This window comes from Podarcis muralis, chromosome 5 (genome assembly GCF_964188315.1).
Source record: "Podarcis muralis chromosome 5, rPodMur119.hap1.1, whole genome shotgun sequence".
NCBI classification, from domain to species: domain Eukaryota; kingdom Metazoa; phylum Chordata; class Lepidosauria; order Squamata; family Lacertidae; genus Podarcis; species Podarcis muralis.
The window spans coordinates 36127055-36145865 of NC_135659.1; the positions used below are offsets into that span (position 1 = coordinate 36127055).

At 41.2% G+C, this 18811-nt stretch overlaps 1 protein-coding gene across 5 annotated transcripts in view; it reads right to left on the minus strand.

The window, feature by feature from the left end:
* Window positions 1–1479: 1479 nt before the first annotated feature.
* MIGA1 (mitoguardin 1) overlaps window positions 1480–18811 on the minus strand; it is a 39392-nt gene continuing 22060 nt past the window's right edge. For 4 of the 5 annotated variants that reach the window (XM_028733044.2, XM_028733041.2, XM_028733043.2 and 1 more), the window contains exons 8-16: window positions 15747–15847; window positions 12449–12567; window positions 12220–12292; window positions 11201–11287; window positions 10544–10642; window positions 10148–10282; window positions 5534–5587; window positions 3870–3986; window positions 1480–3695 (exon numbers count right to left, since the gene is read on the minus strand). In XM_028733044.2, coding sequence (XP_028588877.2) covers window positions 3477–3695; window positions 3870–3986; window positions 5534–5587; window positions 10148–10282; window positions 10544–10642; window positions 11201–11287; window positions 12220–12292; window positions 12449–12567; window positions 15747–15847 — 1004 coding nt within the window. In that variant the 3' untranslated portion in view covers window positions 1480–3476. The remainder of the gene's footprint in view (window positions 3696–3869; window positions 3987–5533; window positions 5588–10147; window positions 10283–10543; window positions 10643–11200; window positions 11288–12219; window positions 12293–12448; window positions 12568–15746; window positions 15848–18811) is intronic. The other variant, XM_028733045.2, reaches the window with a different exon arrangement.

Here is an 18811-nt window from a genome sequence, read left to right on the forward strand (position 1 = left end):
CGTCAAAGTGCAAGTAGATAAATAGGTACTGCTCCTGCGGGAAGGAAAACTGCGTTTCCATGCGCTGCTCTGGTTCACCAGAAGCGGCTTAGTCATGCTGGCCACATGACCCGGAAGGTGTACGCCAGCTCCCTCGGCCAATAAAGCGAGATGAGCGCTGCAACCCCAGTCGTTCGTGACTGGACCTAATGGTTAGGGGTCCCTTTACCTTTACCTTTAAGAGGGGGGAGGCGGTTACATCACATTTACTTGCTTGGATGGAGATGTACCTGTGTAAAAACACACATATGAATTGAGCATAGCTTGAATGTAGCCTGCTGTACAAAGGCAAGGATCACAACCATTGCTCCACAGACGCTGTTTTGCCACAATCACCACTGGTAGGCAGCTCCCAGCAAAGTCCCCATAATGAAACATGGCCCCTAGATTGAAAAACGGTCTTGTTTCTCCCCTTGCTGTATGCAGATATAGTTCCCCACATATTAGTAGCAGCATGAACTAGGCAGTTCAGAGAAACAGCTGCCAGCTAATTCTGTATCATGTTGACTTCCTCGCCCCCTGACTGTCACTATCGGCCTCAACTTCCATGATACATCCGAGCCATTTATTAAGATGAATACAGATGACCATGCCATGTTGCATACATGCACACTGCAAGTTAACCAGCTTGTAACTGGAATCAACCTAAACATAAGAATGTTGATGCAGAAAGTCTGTCACAACTCTTATTTCAGAACAGTGACTACAAATCCTCTAGGTTTCCTCCTTGACTGAATGAGAAATTGATTATTCAGGCAGCCTGAATAGAGAAAAAGTGGAATTTCAATACCGTATAATACCAGCCCTACATTTTCCCCAAAGGGGCCCATGACGTAGTGTACAATAATTTTTTAAAAATCCAAATTAAAATAAAAAAGGAAACATGAAGCTATTCATGATTTTTATATGGCATAGAGGGAAGAATGGATTGGGGTAAAAGAAGTAATAGATTAATTACTTCCCAAAGCCTCGGTGAAAGAAAATGGCTTTGGCTGGCTTCCAGAAGCTGAACATGCAGACTTCAGAGAGACCATCCTATGACCAAAAAGTTCTATTTCTAGTATAACGTTTTTGGGGCTGGGGCACATTTTCAAACTGGATAAATTGGCATGGGCAGCATGTCCCCCCCCCCCCAAACCTATTGGCTGTAACACAATGCTACTTTAAAGTCTTTATTTCATCTGAAGAAGGGACCCGGCAGACACCAGGAACATGTGCACCCATGGAAGCCATGTTGGCAATACCAACTCTAGTGAATGTCAGCCACAAGTACAAGCAAGTCACCTAGAGCAGGATTTTACCCAGATATCTTTGTAACCAAGGAGATTTGTAGATAAGTCCCCTAAACTGTAGGTGTTTCAGGGCAAGACCAGCACCTCAGATTCAGCCCAGATACACAAAACAAAAAGCAACACAAAAAGCAAAATCATAAAATCTGCGTTAGGGCAATACGTTTTATTAAGCGAGTCCAAAATGTCACAAATAGTATGCAGACTTTCAAGTTGAACAAATAGTGTCATTCTCTAGACATAGGCATAGATCACAGTATCTAAAACTGAATCCAGACAAGGCAGAAGTACCGTGGCTGGTGGGACTGGTATTCAACCTTTTTTTTGAACATGCCCACGGTTTGGTGGGAGGTGATATTATATCTCTACAGCCTGATCACAGTTATCCATACACTGGTAATACAGTGGTACCTCGGTTTAAGAACAGTCCAGTTTAAGAACGATTTGGTTTACAAACTCCGCAAAACCGGAAATAGTGTCCCAGTTTGAGAACTTTACCTCTGTCTAAGAACAGAATCCGAACAGTGGAAGGGCACCAGCGGCGGGAGGCCTCATTAGGGAAAGCGGGCCTCGGTTTAAGAATGGTTTCGGTTTAAAAACGGACTTGCAGAACGGATTAAGTTTGTAAACCGAGGTACCACTGTATCAGTTTAGATTACTGTGGGATGATAGCTTTTGAAGACTGCTGGATGTACAGTTAATGCAAATCATGCAGCAGTTATGTAAGGGGACTGGCTGCTTGGAGTGAAAGCTCAATAGTTCTTTGAAAGAGTTACATTGGCTTCCGGTCCATTTCTGAAGAAAGTGCTGGCTTTGACCTAGAAAGCCCCAAACAGTTTAGGGCCAGATTACCTTTACCTGCAAGCGAAATAGGATTCAGATCAGCATCAAAGGTCCTGCTCCAGGTTCTGCCACCCTGTGAGGTGCAGCGATGATAACCAAGAGTCTTCTCTGCTGTGTTTAAAATCCACACCCCTCCCCCCGCAAGAGCTTCACCTGGTGCAATCTTCCTTCTCTTTCCAGAAGCAGGTGGAATCCTTTCTTATGTCCAGGCCTTCACAATATTTTACTGTAGTATCATTTTATTCTGATATCCCTTTTTATGGTTGTATTATGCAAGCTTAGATGTGAAGTTTTGCCTTTTCTAAGAGTCACTTCGTAAACTGAACCCCAGAATTTTCAAAAGAGACGAAGACAAAATTTAAAATGACGGAAGTAACATGTATTTAAGTCTGTTGCATGATTATCGTTTTTGACATAACATTCCCCCTCCCTCAAAAATATACTTTAAATGATACATTCAAACAAGACAAGATTCTAGCTTATTCACAACTAGTAAAAAGTTTTAAAAGCTCTCTAAAGCTGCAAGGGGATTCAACCAATTATTACATTATTTAAGAGCATTGTTTAAGGCCTCCCTAGACTGTGATTTCCAATGTAAAATATCAGTGAAGGGTAATTTACATAAAAATATGAGCTTTGTACTCTATTATTAGTTTTTGTTTAAAAAAAAAAAGCTTATAGAACGGCATTGCTGCCCAAAGGCTGAATGCACTGATTTATTTCGCTACATAATGAGCTATAGCTTATACACACAAAATACATTTTCAAGGCAAAGTTAAATCGTTTGCCACTCTAAGTGTCATTATATTGCACTTCATTTAAGTAAAAATAACAGTAAATGTATAACTTGGCAAGTGTGTGGCCAGGGTCAGGTAGAGCTTTTGAGACTTTGTACTGGGTTAATTCCAACAGTGCAAACCTTCGAGACAAACTTGTATACTATATACCACGTTCCTTTGCATCACTTTCAGTCACAAACAATAGCAGAGGAAATTCACAGTATTTCCACAAATACATTTCACTTAGCCGTTTTTAAAAATAGATATATGTTGGGATATATTACATATAAATCCAGTGGCGGTAAAGCTACCTGCTCCAAACATATGCAGTATCTTTTTTCCACAAGCAATTCTTTCCATATATATTTTTAACTTCCCTGAGTCCATACTTAACAACATTGTAGATTTCAGGTACTTGCTAAAAAGAAGAGAAAGAAACCAAAGCCGAAGCCGAAGCGATGGCAGCTTTCCTTGAGGGAGAAAACGGCAAAAAATTGTGCTCACATTAAGAAATAAAAGGAGAAACCTATTGTGCTTTAGCTTCCAAAATGCCACTGGCTGCCGTGTCCCCGCATCCACTAACAAGGCCACTGGAATGCCTTAGCGAGTCGGCTCCGAGGTTAGCCAAGAGAAGATCGGTGTGTCGAATCAGCAACTGCATAAGGTCTTCCGCTAGGTTATCTATAGTGGAGTACCGCACCTTTTCAAAGTCAAAAATGTCTTTCAGGAAATAGAGAACCTGGTCCTGGTAAAAACAAACACAAAGCAAATTCACTTATTTGTGATCATTGTCAGGCCCCGAGATTTATTACAGAAGTATTTCTTTCTCGTTTTGCCTGGTTTTGGGTTTTGTTTTTTAAATCGGTATTAGTATCAAATTAGTGGCAACGAGCTCTCCTGGTGTAATGAAGCAGCATACCTTGAAGAAGTTGCATAATTCATACAGAGAATTCCTGGGGCCAAGGAAGCCCCATGCCAGAACAGGGCTGATGTGTTCACAAATAGCATAGAAGTGTGCAAAGAAGCCATCAGGAACCTGGAGATGTAATCAGCGCAGAAAAGGTAAATCACTTCCTGCTTCCGTGTATGAATAGCTGTTATGTCAAATGAAGACGTTAAAGGAGGGGGGAGGCTTCACTTTCATTGCTCAGCAAGTGATTCACCAGGGCCAAGTTTCCCAGGGGCAGAGAATCTAGCGCCCTTCAGATGTTGCTGGAACTATAACTCCCAACCATCCCTGGCTAGCAGTTGGGAATCCAATGAAATCTGGAGGAACCACAGCCCCCCCCAACTCACTGCTTGTCCACACTATTTTTTAATAAGTTTCTATATATACCAATTTATATTGTGAAATAAAGTCATACCAGCTTTCACTTTTGATTTCTTCATAGGTGTACAAATACTCTTAATATCTAGGCACCCTTGCCATATTATACATATATAAACTTCTGGACATAACAGAACGTAGGACCTTCTCCAGCTACCTTAAAATGGACAATCCATAACCATGTGATCCATTGTCATTTTTATGCATTACAGTTTTTTTGGGAAGAGTGAATAGTTGTTCTTTTACTGGTTAATAGAGAATTAAAGTTATATTTAATTGGATATTCACCATTAGATGTCAAAATGGCAAACATTATCCTATTTCTGGAGCCCCCAGTATGGCACCTATGGGCACCACTGCACCCACCAAGGCCCTCTGCCCTTCTCAATTCTTATCTTGCGGATTTTACAGTGTCGATAAAAATGAGGCGGCTCCTTCTAAAAGATCCCTTCAGATTTCACTGGATGCAACATTTAACTAGTGGAATCATAAATTTGTCTCCTGGGAGGGCTGGGTCATGTCCATAGTAGCTGTATCTCAACCACTGTCCTATTGCCATAGCACCCCAATTTTGCTTCGCTGAACAATAAAAGCTGGCCCTCGCATATGATTCCCACTTCTCTCTTCGCATTCCTAATAATTTACCCAATTATATATGTTACTTGCAAATGAGGGTATAGAAATTTATAACTATGCTGGTTTAGCAAGTGGCCTTGCAAAACTTATAGCATAGCATTACATGCCATAATTTAGATACCCATATCTACACAAGTATTTTAAAAAGTAAAACCTGTTCGGATGCCTGATTATCATCTTCCAAAGCAACTACTCTATTCCGAACTTAAAAATGGAAAGCATAATGCTGGTGGTCAACAAAAGAGGTTTAAAGACTCTCTCAAGGTGAATCTAAAAAAAATGTAGGATAAACACCAACAACTGGGAAACCCTGGCCTGCGAGCGCTCCAACTGGAGAACAGCCTTTACCAAAGGTGTCATGGACTTTGAAGACGCTCAAACTCAGGATGAAAGGGAGAAACGTGCTAAGAGGCAAGCATGCTTGGCAAACCCGTACCATGATCAACTCCCGCCCGGAAACCTATGTCTCCACTGTGGAAGGACATGTGGATCCAGAATTGGCCTCCACAGTCACTGTTAAGACCGTGTTCATGGAATACAGTCTTACTCGGCTACGGGTGATCGCCAAGGAAGACCACCCATACCTACAAAAGTATTTCAAAAAAGTAAAACCTGCTTACCTTCATTTGTTGCTTTTTTTGTTTCAGAACTGACCAGCAGCTTGAAGCCACAGCCTAAGAGTCAGAAGAAGAAGAGAAGTAAGGGTTGTACCCAACACTGTGTGCCCAAGCAGAGCAAACTTCCACTTGCACAATGAGACTTCACTCTCCTCTCCTCCCCACCTGTACTCTCTCAGAATCTGCTCTGGTGGGATTGGGGAAACCTCTGAACATATTCTTAGGGCGAATGGACTGCCATGGGGCAGGGGGAATAGAAGATGATGCAGGACCTTTGTGCAAGCTGACATGCATTCAGTGTTCGATTCCACCCTACTGTACTTACCTATTTAGAAATATTCATTACATAAAACCAGCTGGTAATTTTCCTAATTTTGAAATGGTCTTATTTTAAGTTTAAGGTTTTTAAATGACTATTGGGTTGTTGATTGTCAAGCTGACAGGCTCAACTTATGTTAAAATAAGTATAGGAAAAAAGAGGTCAATGGTGCACCTGCATTAGTATTAGCAGGGAAAGCGTGATAATCAAGGAAAGGTAGGATCACAACCAAGGGGAAAAGAGAGAGTAAAAGACATATGTCCATGTCAATCACAGAAAGACTTGTGCATTTTTAATGAGGTGCACGATTTCACACGCAATAAAAAAAAAACACTATACACACAAAGAATGAAAGTGGGAACCTTAGCAGAGACATAGGACAAGTGTGGGCTGCACCTCCTCACACAATTGTTAGTATGACTTTGAAAAGCTCAAAGTTGGACATATTCTTGTTGCATGCAAAACAGCTTCCAGTCGCAGGAAGCTTCTGAATCAGGGTGCTATTCTGTTGGACAGTCAAGTGAAATCAGTAGGATCAGGATCATGTGTGTGTGTGTCTGTGTGTGACTTCTGCTAAATTGTCTCTTAGCAAAGAGAGCTGTACTATAGTTTCTGCAGCATCTTGATCTGGCTACTTTTAAAAGGCAGGAAGCTGGGTTCAAAGGGCAGCTCAGCTGACACAGTACAACTGTTCTTATGCTAGTTTCCAAACTCCATGGAATGTTTCAGTATACTAAAAAAGAAGCAATACTTCGGTGCTTTATACAGCGCTAGACCAAATCAATCAATCTCTCTCTCTCTCTCTCTCTCTCTCTTTCTCTCTCTTTCAGCTTAGGAACTTTGTTTTCTAAAGTTAGATTACTTACTATTTTGTACATAAGTTTGCTAATAAGGCTTTTCTTCTTGGTCTGCTAAACTCAGAAATGTGCATACTTTTAGTCAGTTTTAACTGCTCCAATAGCAGGCACCCAGCTATGTAACAGTTCTTCTTGCCAACTTGGCGAAGCGACCTTTTCGCCAATGCCTTCTGAAATCTATAGCTTTAGTATTATGTTATATGACTGTAAATAAATCCTTTCTGCTTTTCATATTTTAATAATATTAGAGCTTAAATGCAAGCCAAAATCCCCAGCGCATTTAAATGCCAAAAGATGTTTTAAAGCCAGAAGTATTTGTAACCATAAAAACAAAGAACAAACCACATACTTTTGTTTTGACCACACTGTTAAAAAACCCCCAACACACTCACTTAAGAAAAAAAACATACTTCAAATAGTTTTTGACACAGCTAAGCAGTTTTGTCCTAATAAGGATTGGAATAATACAATATACAGATGGCAAAAACTTTTGTCTCCCATAGGGCATAACAGAATTTGAATGGAATGCAATGCTACTTCAGTACTGGGAGGCAAAACGCTGACAAAATTCCATTGAGAAAAAGTCTGTCTCTGTGTGTCTATCTAATCATATATCCAACAGCATGGGGAAACAAAACAAGGTATCAAGAGAAGAATAAAAACGATGCCCTTTTAAAATGCTTTGGGGAGGGAGGTTATTGGGTTGTTATTGTTTTTATTATCTAGTTTGTATTTTATAGGACAGGGGTATAGGACGGTATACAAATTTTAATAATAGATAGATAGATGATAGATAGATAGTTTTATTCCTTCCATTTCCAATGAGTCCAATGAGAGCTGGTCACCCTCAAGTCCTATTGAAGTTAATGGGTTTTGCAACTTTAACTCTGTGCTTAAAGTTGTCATTGATTGAAGATCATCATGTATAACTTTCTCAACAGGGATTCCCACGTGTAAACATCATTTCCAGCATTTTATCCTCCACAAATCTGCCTATTCCTCTTTAAAAGCCATCCAGGTTGATGGCTATCATCACCTTTCATGGGAGCAAATTCCACAGACTTGTCTATCTTAGGTTGCAGAAGTATCTGGTCTTATCGGGTTCATCATAGACCTAGAGCATCAACCACTCAAGATGAGAAGATCCAAGCTGTAATCCTAGTGAACTGACAACATTGATCTCCAGCTACCATCTTGAAGGATCAAGTCAGTTTTACACCAAGGCAATAGTTGAAGGATTCTGTTAGCAGAATATTAAATATTATTCACCATAGCAACCTGGGGGGGGGGGGGGGAGCCAGCAGAACTTCTCTCAGATATTGGGACATACCTATGCATACAATAGCAGCCAGAACCCATTAATCCATGTTGAAACAGGTCCACTGCTGGCACATGACACCAGTAAAAATGCATCACATAAATAACAGATTTTCTGCTGAGCGCAGGAAGAAATATGCCAAGTGAGCGAGAACCTTTTCTTCTGTGGTAGGTGTGTCCAGAAGTACAAGGTTTTTGGCTGGAGGTATCATATGAGATTCCGGGACGCATGCTTGCGCTTTTAATAATTACAGATCCCAGAGGGATTCCCCCCACACACACACAATGACTTGATGCTACCAATGTTTGTTCCTCACATGGCCAATCCCTGGAAATTGTGTGCAGTTTACACTATTAATGGTTGTTTTCCTAGGCTGTAGCAATTGGTGCTTTGTTGTTTAGTCGTGCCCGACCCTTCGTGACCCCATGGACCAGAGCATGCCAGGCACTTCTGTCTTCCACTGCCTCCCGCAGTTTGGCCAGGCTCATGTTTGTAGCTTCAAGAACACTGTCCAAACATCTCGTCCTCTGCCGTCCCCTTCTCCTTGTGCCCTCCATCTTTCCCAACATCAGGGTCTTTTCCAGGGAGTCTTCTCTTCTCATGAGGTGGCCAAAGTATTGGAGCCTCAGCTTCAGGATCTGTCCTTCCAGTGAGCACTCAGGGCTGATTTCCTTCAGAGTGGATAGGTTTGATCTTCTTGCAGTCCATGGGACTCTGAAAACTGGTGCTTTGGGATCACCCAATTCATCACAGCAGGTGAGCCTAAGATCTAACAGTGCAGCACAGATTACAAGTCTACTGCTCTTAACCACTACACCATACTGGCTCTCCTACACCATGCTGATACTTACATAGATGTCCTGGGTTGTTGTTGTTTTATAAAATGTGAAAGTCAGCAATACTCAGCAATGGCCCTCAACAAGGAGTGGCATGATGACTTGAAGGAAGTGGTGTCTGAGAGCTTAAAAAGCAGCGTTTCTAACAAAGTTTCTGTACTCGCAGTGATGTGGAATTATTACAAAGAAGGCTGAACTTAATGGATCTTAGTGTGATCCCACAAGGCAGTTCTTTATGTTCTTAAGCAAGGCTGTATATTCAAGATCACTTCACACAGGTTAACTATAAACAGATCCTTAGAATGCACTGTTGTGTTGCAAATTTTACACATACTGGTAAACTGGGGTCCTCCTTCCAAGAAAAGACCATGTAAGATAGCCTATTCCATAGGTGGTCCACTTGCAATCACCCTGGGTGAAACAAATGCAAGGGTGACCTAATTAGACTTGGGGTTCCAACATATGTGATCAGTGCAATGCAATTTCTTAAAATGACATGCTTCATCTGTGTAGTTTAAGGTGCCATTCTTCATTCATTAAATCAGTTCAGACTGTGAAATGAGGTAGCAGTTATTCTTCAAACTTCACTGCTTTGCACTTCTTGATGGGTGTCTGTGTCAGCTGAATCCAAGCAAAACCAGTGTCTATGAATGCATGTATGCTTGCACAAGTCTTGTTGTTAGTCATCAATCATGGAGTGTAACAATTTCTTTTGAGAAAGTAACTTTCAACAACTACTGAACAGATCTTTCTGTAACATGAAGCCCAGGGGGGCAAATTGGATAGAGCAGGCACCCCCAAACTTGGCCCTCCAGCTGTTTTGGGACTACAATTCCCATCATCCCTGACCACTGGTCCTGTTAGCTAGGGATGATAGGAGTTGTAGTCCCAAAACAGCTGGAGGGCCAAGTTTGGGGGTGCCTGGGATAGAGTTTGCTATATGTACTTTTAATGGCTTAGATATGTGGATAAAAAATATTAGTATATTTTCACTCTTGCAGACATTTCCTTTTATTATACAAAGTACTAAGACTATGACTTGATCCAAAATATGTGAGTTTCGTGGCTAAATTTTATGCAGATTAGTAGTTTGCAGAAAGCCAATTAAGGTTCTTGCAGGTATGAATCAAAACTGCTTAATGAGTAAAAGGAATCTGAAACAGATTATCCAACCATAATATAATTTACTCTAAATTTAAATACTGCTCAGAGGAATGCAATCATTGTTACCTGTCCAATATTCTGTAACCACCATATGAAAGCATGGAACCAAACAAAGCCACTTACAGTTTCTTTGAAAGAGGAATTCAGCCAATTGTTATTGACCACATTTTGTATAGACATAGGTGGATTCTCTAAATCTTCAAAGGAATCCATTAATACGAAGTCCAGAACAACATCATAGAAATTTAGATGTTTCACCTGCAGAGCATCAGAATATTTATAAAGTTACTGACCACATTTATACAACTTCCAGGTCTATAATAATAGCCTAAATGACACTGAAAAAACCAACAGATTTTAGTGAAATTGTTTAATAAACTGTCTAAGCGAACAAAGTAATAAAATTGACACTCCTGAAATAGAGTCAAAATAAAGAACAATAAGGGAATTGCAATTGTCTAACCAGGGAGAGATAACATTTACAAATTATTGAACTAATTTTTTACAACATATACTTACTCCCCAAGCAGCAAGCTCCATTTCAGTATTAGCCCAATGATCAGACTGCTCTAAGAAAGAGATCATTTCATCAAATACTTCCTCAAATTTCTTTGGGTTCTGTGGAGGAAAAAACCAATAAGCAGAAGACAAATTATGCATGTTTCTTTAGTTCTTAACTAGAGATAATAATTGCTTCCATTTAGTGCCTGAGTAATCTAGAAAGACTGGCTTCAGTCCAATGCTCTGAAGAACACATGGAACTCCTTTGTGATTCATTTCAACTGGAGCAGCTCTGTCAGCACAACTGGAGTGTTTATACAGCGCTGTCACTGAAACTGAGATCAATGCAGATGCTGGACTGCACCTTAGCATATATATTGACTTGAATGTGTTTGTAAGGACATTCTTGTTTGGGCAATCAAAATCCATGGCTGCAAACAATTACAGAATATACCACCTTTCAGAATCAGGTCTGCCAAATATGAATACTTGCTGCTTACTTCACAGTGAGAGGAGGCAAGTACGGGGAAATAATCATGTCTACTCAGAAGTAAGTCCTATCAAATTCAATGGGGTTTGTTCTCAGGTGAGTGACATTAGGATTACAGCCTGTGACCACAAAGCTTTCTTGAACATTAAATCCACCATACAAATTAATTAAACAAAAGTGTTTACCTTTCTAGCTCTCATGATTAGCGCGCACAAGATTTTTCTTCCACTTTCGGCAAGAAATATTCTATTTGAGGCGTTGGAAAAGATTACCTGTAATGGATCACTAGGTATTACCCATCTGAGATCACTTACATTCTTAACTGTCTTAATAAATAATAATAAAATTTTGTACCCCGCCAATCTGACTGAGTTACCCCAGCCACTCTGGGCGGCTTACAATATTTCTTTTAATTCTACCAACCAGGGCTTTTTTTCAGCTGGAACAAACTGAAGGACACTGTCCTCTTTCTATGCTCCTCCCGATGGAAACATGCAGATGGGGACAGATATATCCCTGCTTTAACTCGTTGACATACTGTCTTCTCTTGTATATTATTTACTACAAAGCTCGATGACTAAGCTCCTTAGTGATGAAATGAGCACTGAACCACTGGTATATCACAAGTGGACTCTTCATTTACTGTGTTTGCTATTGTTTAAGATAAAACCTATTTGGGAAAGAAACTACTTTTGCCATTTTTATGGATGTTTAGTGTTGGTTTACCGATAGTTGCCTTGGTGATATTATCTTGTGTCAATTGCAGAACTCAGTTGCTATTATAAGAGAACAAGGGAGAAGCTCATGGTAAGTTCTGGCACCTCTTTTCTAGAAAAATAGCACTGCTGCCAACCAGTTCTCCCTGAAAATAACCCATTTTCCAAGCAAACTTACTTTGAAAGGTTTCGAGGATACAGACAGAGACAGATAGAGAAGATGCTAATGGCAGAAAGAATTAGCTATCAATTGTGAAATACACTGGTAGGAAACAAGGCCTCTGTTGCTGGCGTCCTCCCAACTTATATATAGAGAACTTAAATAGTATGTGACTAAGAAGCTATATTGAATACAACCCAATATAACAAATCACAATTACCCTTGATGATTGGGCGGTTTGGCTGATCTGTTAGAAAACCTACTGCCACAGGAGTTTTGTGCCTATGTGGTATGGAGGTCAGCCTTAAGGAGCTGATTCAACATTTACCTGAAAAGCTTGGCGGATACAATGGAGCTTAGCAAGAAAGTCGCTGTCCCCCAGACACTCCAACGTATCAGTCCTATTTACAGAGACAACAACAAAAAGGCACTTGAAACTTAACGGTTGACTTGCTCTTTAATTCAAGCCAATATAAAAAATATTGCATACAAAGCACTGTTTTGCTTTTAGAAAATGTGCAAGTAATATTAGGGAAAGCAGACAAAACATTTAGTACCGTAAGACCCGTGAATAAATCTTGCCCTCTTCTGCCAGGTGCATAGCTTCTTCGTATAATGGGCAATGGCATAGCGAATCCAGATTATAAGAGTTTCGGCTCTCTTTGTGTTCTGCAAGCTAGAAGAGGGAGACCTTCTCAAGATCAGTTGGCTAACATCCTGAAACACTTCCACAAATATCAAGGACTAAATGCCCTTTGTGGTATGTCTATGCAAGATCCACCTCTTTTGACATTAATTAAAAGATAAATATCCAGTACTGCAGCTTCCAAAGAAAAGCCACCGTGACACACTGGGACAAGGGCCTGATGCTGAATCATGTCCCTGAGGAGCAGAAATGGATAGCTGGCATCCATGCAAGGCAAGCCAGAGATGAGGGCTACATCATATAGCTTGTCACTTGAACGCTAGCCCAACTAACAGTTTGCCTTCCATAAGGCAAGAACTTTTAATGCATCTTCCATTTAAAACGGACATTCTTAATGTGCAAAGCATGGGAAAGAGACTTCGTAATCATATAGTATTAAAACGGTCTTTAGTAGCTGTTGCGTCGGAGTAGCACTTTGCAACAGCAGCTGAATGCTTGTGAGTGCCCAACTGCTTTTGTGGCACATTCCAGAAAAGCCAAGACATGCAAGGAAGGGGGGAGATAATTTACAAGCCACCTTCTAATTATATTTTACCAAGGGAGGGATTGCAAACAGAGTAATAGGATTCTAAAGCATTTTAAGGGAGGGCAGTTATAAAAACTGAAAAGAAAACTCACACAGCAGCATGTTTCATGATGGCAGGGACTATGCAACCCCCTCCCCACAACCCATAGGTCCATAGTACAGCTCAGACATGTGTTGTTGCAGAAACACCCATAAGAGAAGTTTAAGATGCAGCAAGCAAAGCCAAAACCAGTGTCGTCAAGGAAAGTTGTCAGTCAACAGGGAAAGGGTCCTTCAAAACCACTTCAGCGATTTCTACAGGAACTTTGCATTACTGGTACATGTACATCTCAAACTTACATTTCATACAGCCTACAGACACCAATATTAGTTTTTGTTACCAACAACAGAAATCAGTTCCCTTAAACTCAAAACCTTCTATTTGGTTTCTGCCACTGGGCCCATCACCTCCTGGCAAATAGAAGGGGAAGAAATTGAGGCAGTGAGAGATTTTACTTTCTTGGGCTCCATGATCACTGCAGATGGTGACAGCAGTCACGAAATTAAACGACGCCTGCTCCTTGGGAGAAAGGCGATGGCAAACCTAGACAGAATATTAAAAAGCAGAGACATCATCTTGCCAACAAAGGTCCGTATAGTTAAAGCCATGGTTTTCCCAGTAGTGATGTATGGAAGTGAGAGCTGGACCATAAAGAAGCCTGATCGCCGAAGAATTGATGCTTTTGAATTATGGTGCTGGAGAAGACTCTTGAGAGTCCCATGGACTGCAAGAAGATCAAACGCATCCATTCTTAAGGAAATCAGCCCTGAGTGGTCACTGGAAGGACAGATCGTGAAGCTGAGGCTCCAATACTTTGGCCACCTCATGAGAAGAGAAGACTCCCTGGAAAAGACCCTGATGTTGGGAAAGCTGGAGGGCACAAGGAGAAGGGGACGACAGAGGACGAGATGGTTGGACAGTGTTCTCGAAGCCACAAACATGAGTCTGACCAAACTGCGGGAGGCAGTGGAAGACAGGAGTGCCTGGCATGCTCTGGTCCATGGGGTCACGAAGAGTTGGACACGACTAAACGACTAAACAACAACAACAACACCACTGGGTGTAATCAGCAGCAGCACTGCCACAATTTATTTCTAGAATGTTTTAACAGGCATTATGTGCTTCACATTAAATGAAAGTTCATGGTATTGCAGGAGCCGTGTATTTTCAAGTGGCAGGCTACAAACAATGCTTTCATTTACAGAAAGCACTTTTAGCCACTCCCAGAGCGGCTTATGTAAGGCCAACGATGAAAAGATGAGGGAAGAAGAAAACAAGCAAACTTGGGCACCGATTTGTACATTTGCCCAAGAGAAGAAAATACCTTGCACAGAGAATAACCCTCTGCTGCCACAGGGAAGTGCAGCAAAGCCCTCTACTGCTTCGGGGAAGCGTGGCACACCCTTTCCAGCTGTGGGGAGGTATAGCAGGACCCTCTGCAGCTGCGGAGAGACCCAGCAAGGCCCTCCGCTGCTGCAGAGATATATAGAGATAGCCCAGTGTTTGGAAAGGAAGGCTGCAGTGATCCAAAACCTGTTTACTCTGGAGCAGAATATATCCACTGATACATGGAATGGGGCCTTATTTCAGTAACACAAACTTTGGCTGAAATCCTAAGCATGTTCCCCTGGAAGTCTCGCTGAAATAAACTGAAGTTACTTCATTAATGAGGTTAAGGATTGTGATCTAAACGTCAAAGCATTTGCGACTCCAAGATAACACTCCTTTATCTATAAGGTTAATTGAAGCTATTTCCGCTAAATCTCTCAACATGCATCCCAATTAAGGTAAAAGTGTACCATTGTTTCTGATGCAGGAAGATTAGAATGCTGCCTGTTGCATTGTGTAACTACTCCCATTTAAGATCCTTTAAGTGACTGGCCAGGCTATATTTGCACAACAGCACTTCAAAATCCAACTCTCACTCCAGGATTCCTGCTATGAAGGGAAGCTATCTGAGATCTGGGCTGGATGTGCTCCTTACAAGCAGACAAAAAGTAACATTATCCCCCAACTCAGCCCTCCTTCACCAACAGGCATACAAACCATGCTCTAATACTACTGTTCTGTGTTGAATAAGTGGCAGATGACATACAACACACAGCTGTCTCAGGCTAAAAATGAAAGCAGTGGATGCTGAGCTTTCAATCAGTTGGGGACTACAGATTACAGAAGCATGGTGGCCCAGGGCCTCCAAGAAGTGTCCTACTTCTTGGCAAGAAGTTATTAAAGCAGTGCTCACCAGAGTATGATCATATTGCCTTTCTGGTGAATTCATGAGAATATCACTTTTATCCTCACTTCAGACACTACAAGCTCCCTACATGGAAAGAGTATAGGGAAAAGGATGGAACCTGTGTACCTGTAAACATTTCATTATGTGTGATGACTTCATGCATCTTTTAATTGTTTATCTACCTTTTTTTAAGTGTCAGAAGGCTACAATCAGTCTGCAGACCACAGTGCACTTGTATGCATTTTTCGCAGATATTCTACTCTAAGAGAAAGTCATTCCTGCTTAGCAGAATTCAGAAGTGGTATGATGGCTAAGCAAAAAAGCAGCAAACACTACTTCCAACATACCTCAGCAGCCGAAACAAATGAATCTGTTGATCCCATGCTTAATGTATCCCGCAGGCTGAATTCTTCGGTATTATCCTTTACAGTGATATCTGTGTCTTTATCTTATAAAGAGAGAGAAAAACCTTTCATTAAAACACCTTGTGGATTTTCATTATAGTGCCAGCTAATGCTGATGAAAGACAAAGGGTTGGATCCAGACTTCCCACCAAGTAGAGTTTCATAGGACGCAACCACTGGATGGGGAGAAGGAAATGAGGTTTTCCCCCCACCAATTCCCACCCACCTCGGCTCTGTAGACTCCTGTGGCCCCCCCTGAAAACCTGCTCTCAAAATATTCCATAAGAGGCTTACAAAAATGAGCTAGGAGAAGAAAGTTAAATAGATGCAAAATTATGCCAACCTTATGGCACAGTTCAAACCACAGACAGTAGGTAGCGAATATTTCAATGCACAAATGTAATGTCTGGCATACAATAACTGGTTTATCCAAAGGCATAGTGACAAGTGAACTTCATTACAGAACCCTTTTTTCTACACACACACACACACACACACACACTGTTTAGGGCAGCTTGAGAGAGGAGACACCAGCACAATGAAAGCTCCAGGAATGCACAGCTGCTTGATACACCTGCTGCCCAACTCATTTTCATGAAGCCCAGAGCATAACAGCCTGAAATGATGACTCTCTTATATGTTTCAACGTACTTATTTAAGAAACCACAGTCCTTCTAGACTGCCTTGTCTTTAGGCATTGCTGGATTTCCTAAGTCAATCAAAGAGTGAAATTATTTACACTTTAGCAGGGAAGCAGCCACAGGCTTTAGCTTTAATGCACAAAGCCTGAAGCTACTGAAGAATAAAACTGCAATAGAAGATTGTATTAAACCTTAGATACAAGGGTGTTTCTCCCTACCCTGACTTATGACTTTTTCAGCCTAAGTACAGTGGTACCTTGGTTCTCAAACTTAATCCGTTCCGGGAGTCTGTTTGACTCCCGAAATGGTTCGAAAACCAAGGTGCGGCTCCTGATTGGCTGCAGGAGCTTCCTGCACTCAACTGGAGGCCACGGAAGCCATATTGTACATTCAGCTTCCGAAAAACGTTCACAAATGTTCTCTAATTTACTATTTGATCAAGCTAATGCCCCCGTCCAATGATTACAGAGTTATCCCATTAATGTCTTCTACATCAGTTGATATATTCCAAAATACTGGAGGGTAGAGAAACAAATATGCTCTCTTTTTAATGTTCCAAATTACCTATTACCTCCATCGCCATGAATATACCTATGGGTTTACAAACCAATTTTTTAAGGCTAACCAACTGTTCCTTTAAAATTTACCTCACAGGTGTAGAAAACAAAGTTCCTCAGTTTACTCACTCGCTTTAGTTCTAATTCAGTTGTACCTAAAGAGTATATTACGTTAATTTCTAATTGTTCATATTGATTGCCACAAAGATACACTCTCATGTCATAAAAATGGGGAACTCTTTCTTAGTCACAAGGTCTCCTCAGCCCTTTATGCCCTCATCCTGTCTTTTCTTATCACAGTCCCCATCATTCAGCTGAAGAGATGCTATTTTAAACTTCCGATATGTTTACTTCAGATGAAGTTTGTGCACACGGCGCGCATAATCCCTGCCACCACCCCTCCAAACAGCAGCACTGTCAATCATGTGAAAAAGTGGTGGACTGCCAAGAGAGCCCCTTGCTCAAACACAACACCAAGTGTGCCCTTTGCGCCATGCTTTTTGCCCCGTCACTCTCACAAACAGCTGGCATTCGACAAAAGCAGTCTAGGAACTCCCACAGTGGCTCTGGCTCCGCCCCCCCATTGGTTACAAAAAACGAGCAACCGCTCGTTCCAAATTACAAGCTACTTTATTCTCAGCAGGCATTCCTGAAGAAAAAGGAAAGTAAGCTGATAGTGGAATAGAAAACATGCCACACCTGTTGTCCTTACAAACGGGCATAAAAGCAACAAAACAGATCCAGACGAAGTATAAATATAATGTAAAATGAAATGTATTGAGAGAGATTTCTTGTTGTGTTTGTGTGTGTGTGTGTGTGTGTGTGTGTGTGTGTGTTAAAAAAATCAAATATGCACCTTATTTCTCAAACACTGATAGCTTCCTTTCAAACACATCTAATCTGGGGTCGTAGATTTTATTGGGCTGATTGTTTTTCTCAACCATTACAATTGCCCCTTCTTTTTCCTTTCCCCTTTAAGACAGAGGTGGCTCCCATAAGCTGGAGAGAGCCTGGTTAGCCACCCCTGCTTCTACCATCATGGTTGGACAGTGTTCTTGAAGCTACCAGCATGAGTTTGACCAAACTGCAGGAGGCAGTGGAAGACAGGAGTGCCTGGTGTGCTCTGGTCCATTTAAGAAACCACAGTCCTTCTAGACTGCCTTGTCTTTAGGCGTTGCTGGATTTCCTAAGTCAAGCAAAGAGTGAAATTATTTACACTTTAGCAGGGAAGCAGCCACAGGCTTTAGCTTTAATGCACAAAGCCTGAAGCTACTGAAGAATTAAACTGCAGTAGAAGATTGTATCAAACCTTAGATACAAGGGTGTTTCTCCCTACCCTGACTTATGACTTTTTCAGCCTAAGTACAGTGGTACCTTGGTTCTCGAAGAGGCTCACGAAGAGTCGGACACGACTAAGCGACTAAACAACAACAACAACCGTCATGCTTCAGGTAGGAGCATCCAGAAGCAAACAAAAAAACCAGGGCATTCTCAAGAAAGCATTTTCTTTAGGTGCCTGGACCAAAACATGCCAAAACCCTTCTCCCTAGGCCTTTGGCTAATTAAACAATCCATGGCCTTTTAAACTGGGAGGAATTGTTTTTGTTTGTTATTATGGTATGTATTTTTGTGTTTTTATATTGTAAACCGTCCGGTGATCATTGGATGAAGGTACTATAGCTATTGAATAAATATGAAATCTACAGAAACCACTCTGCTATCTGCACACTCTTCAAAAAATGCCATCTTCTTCAAAAAGTGCCCTTGAACAAAACGCTTCTGTCTCTCTTCTTGGCAGCCTCTATCACAA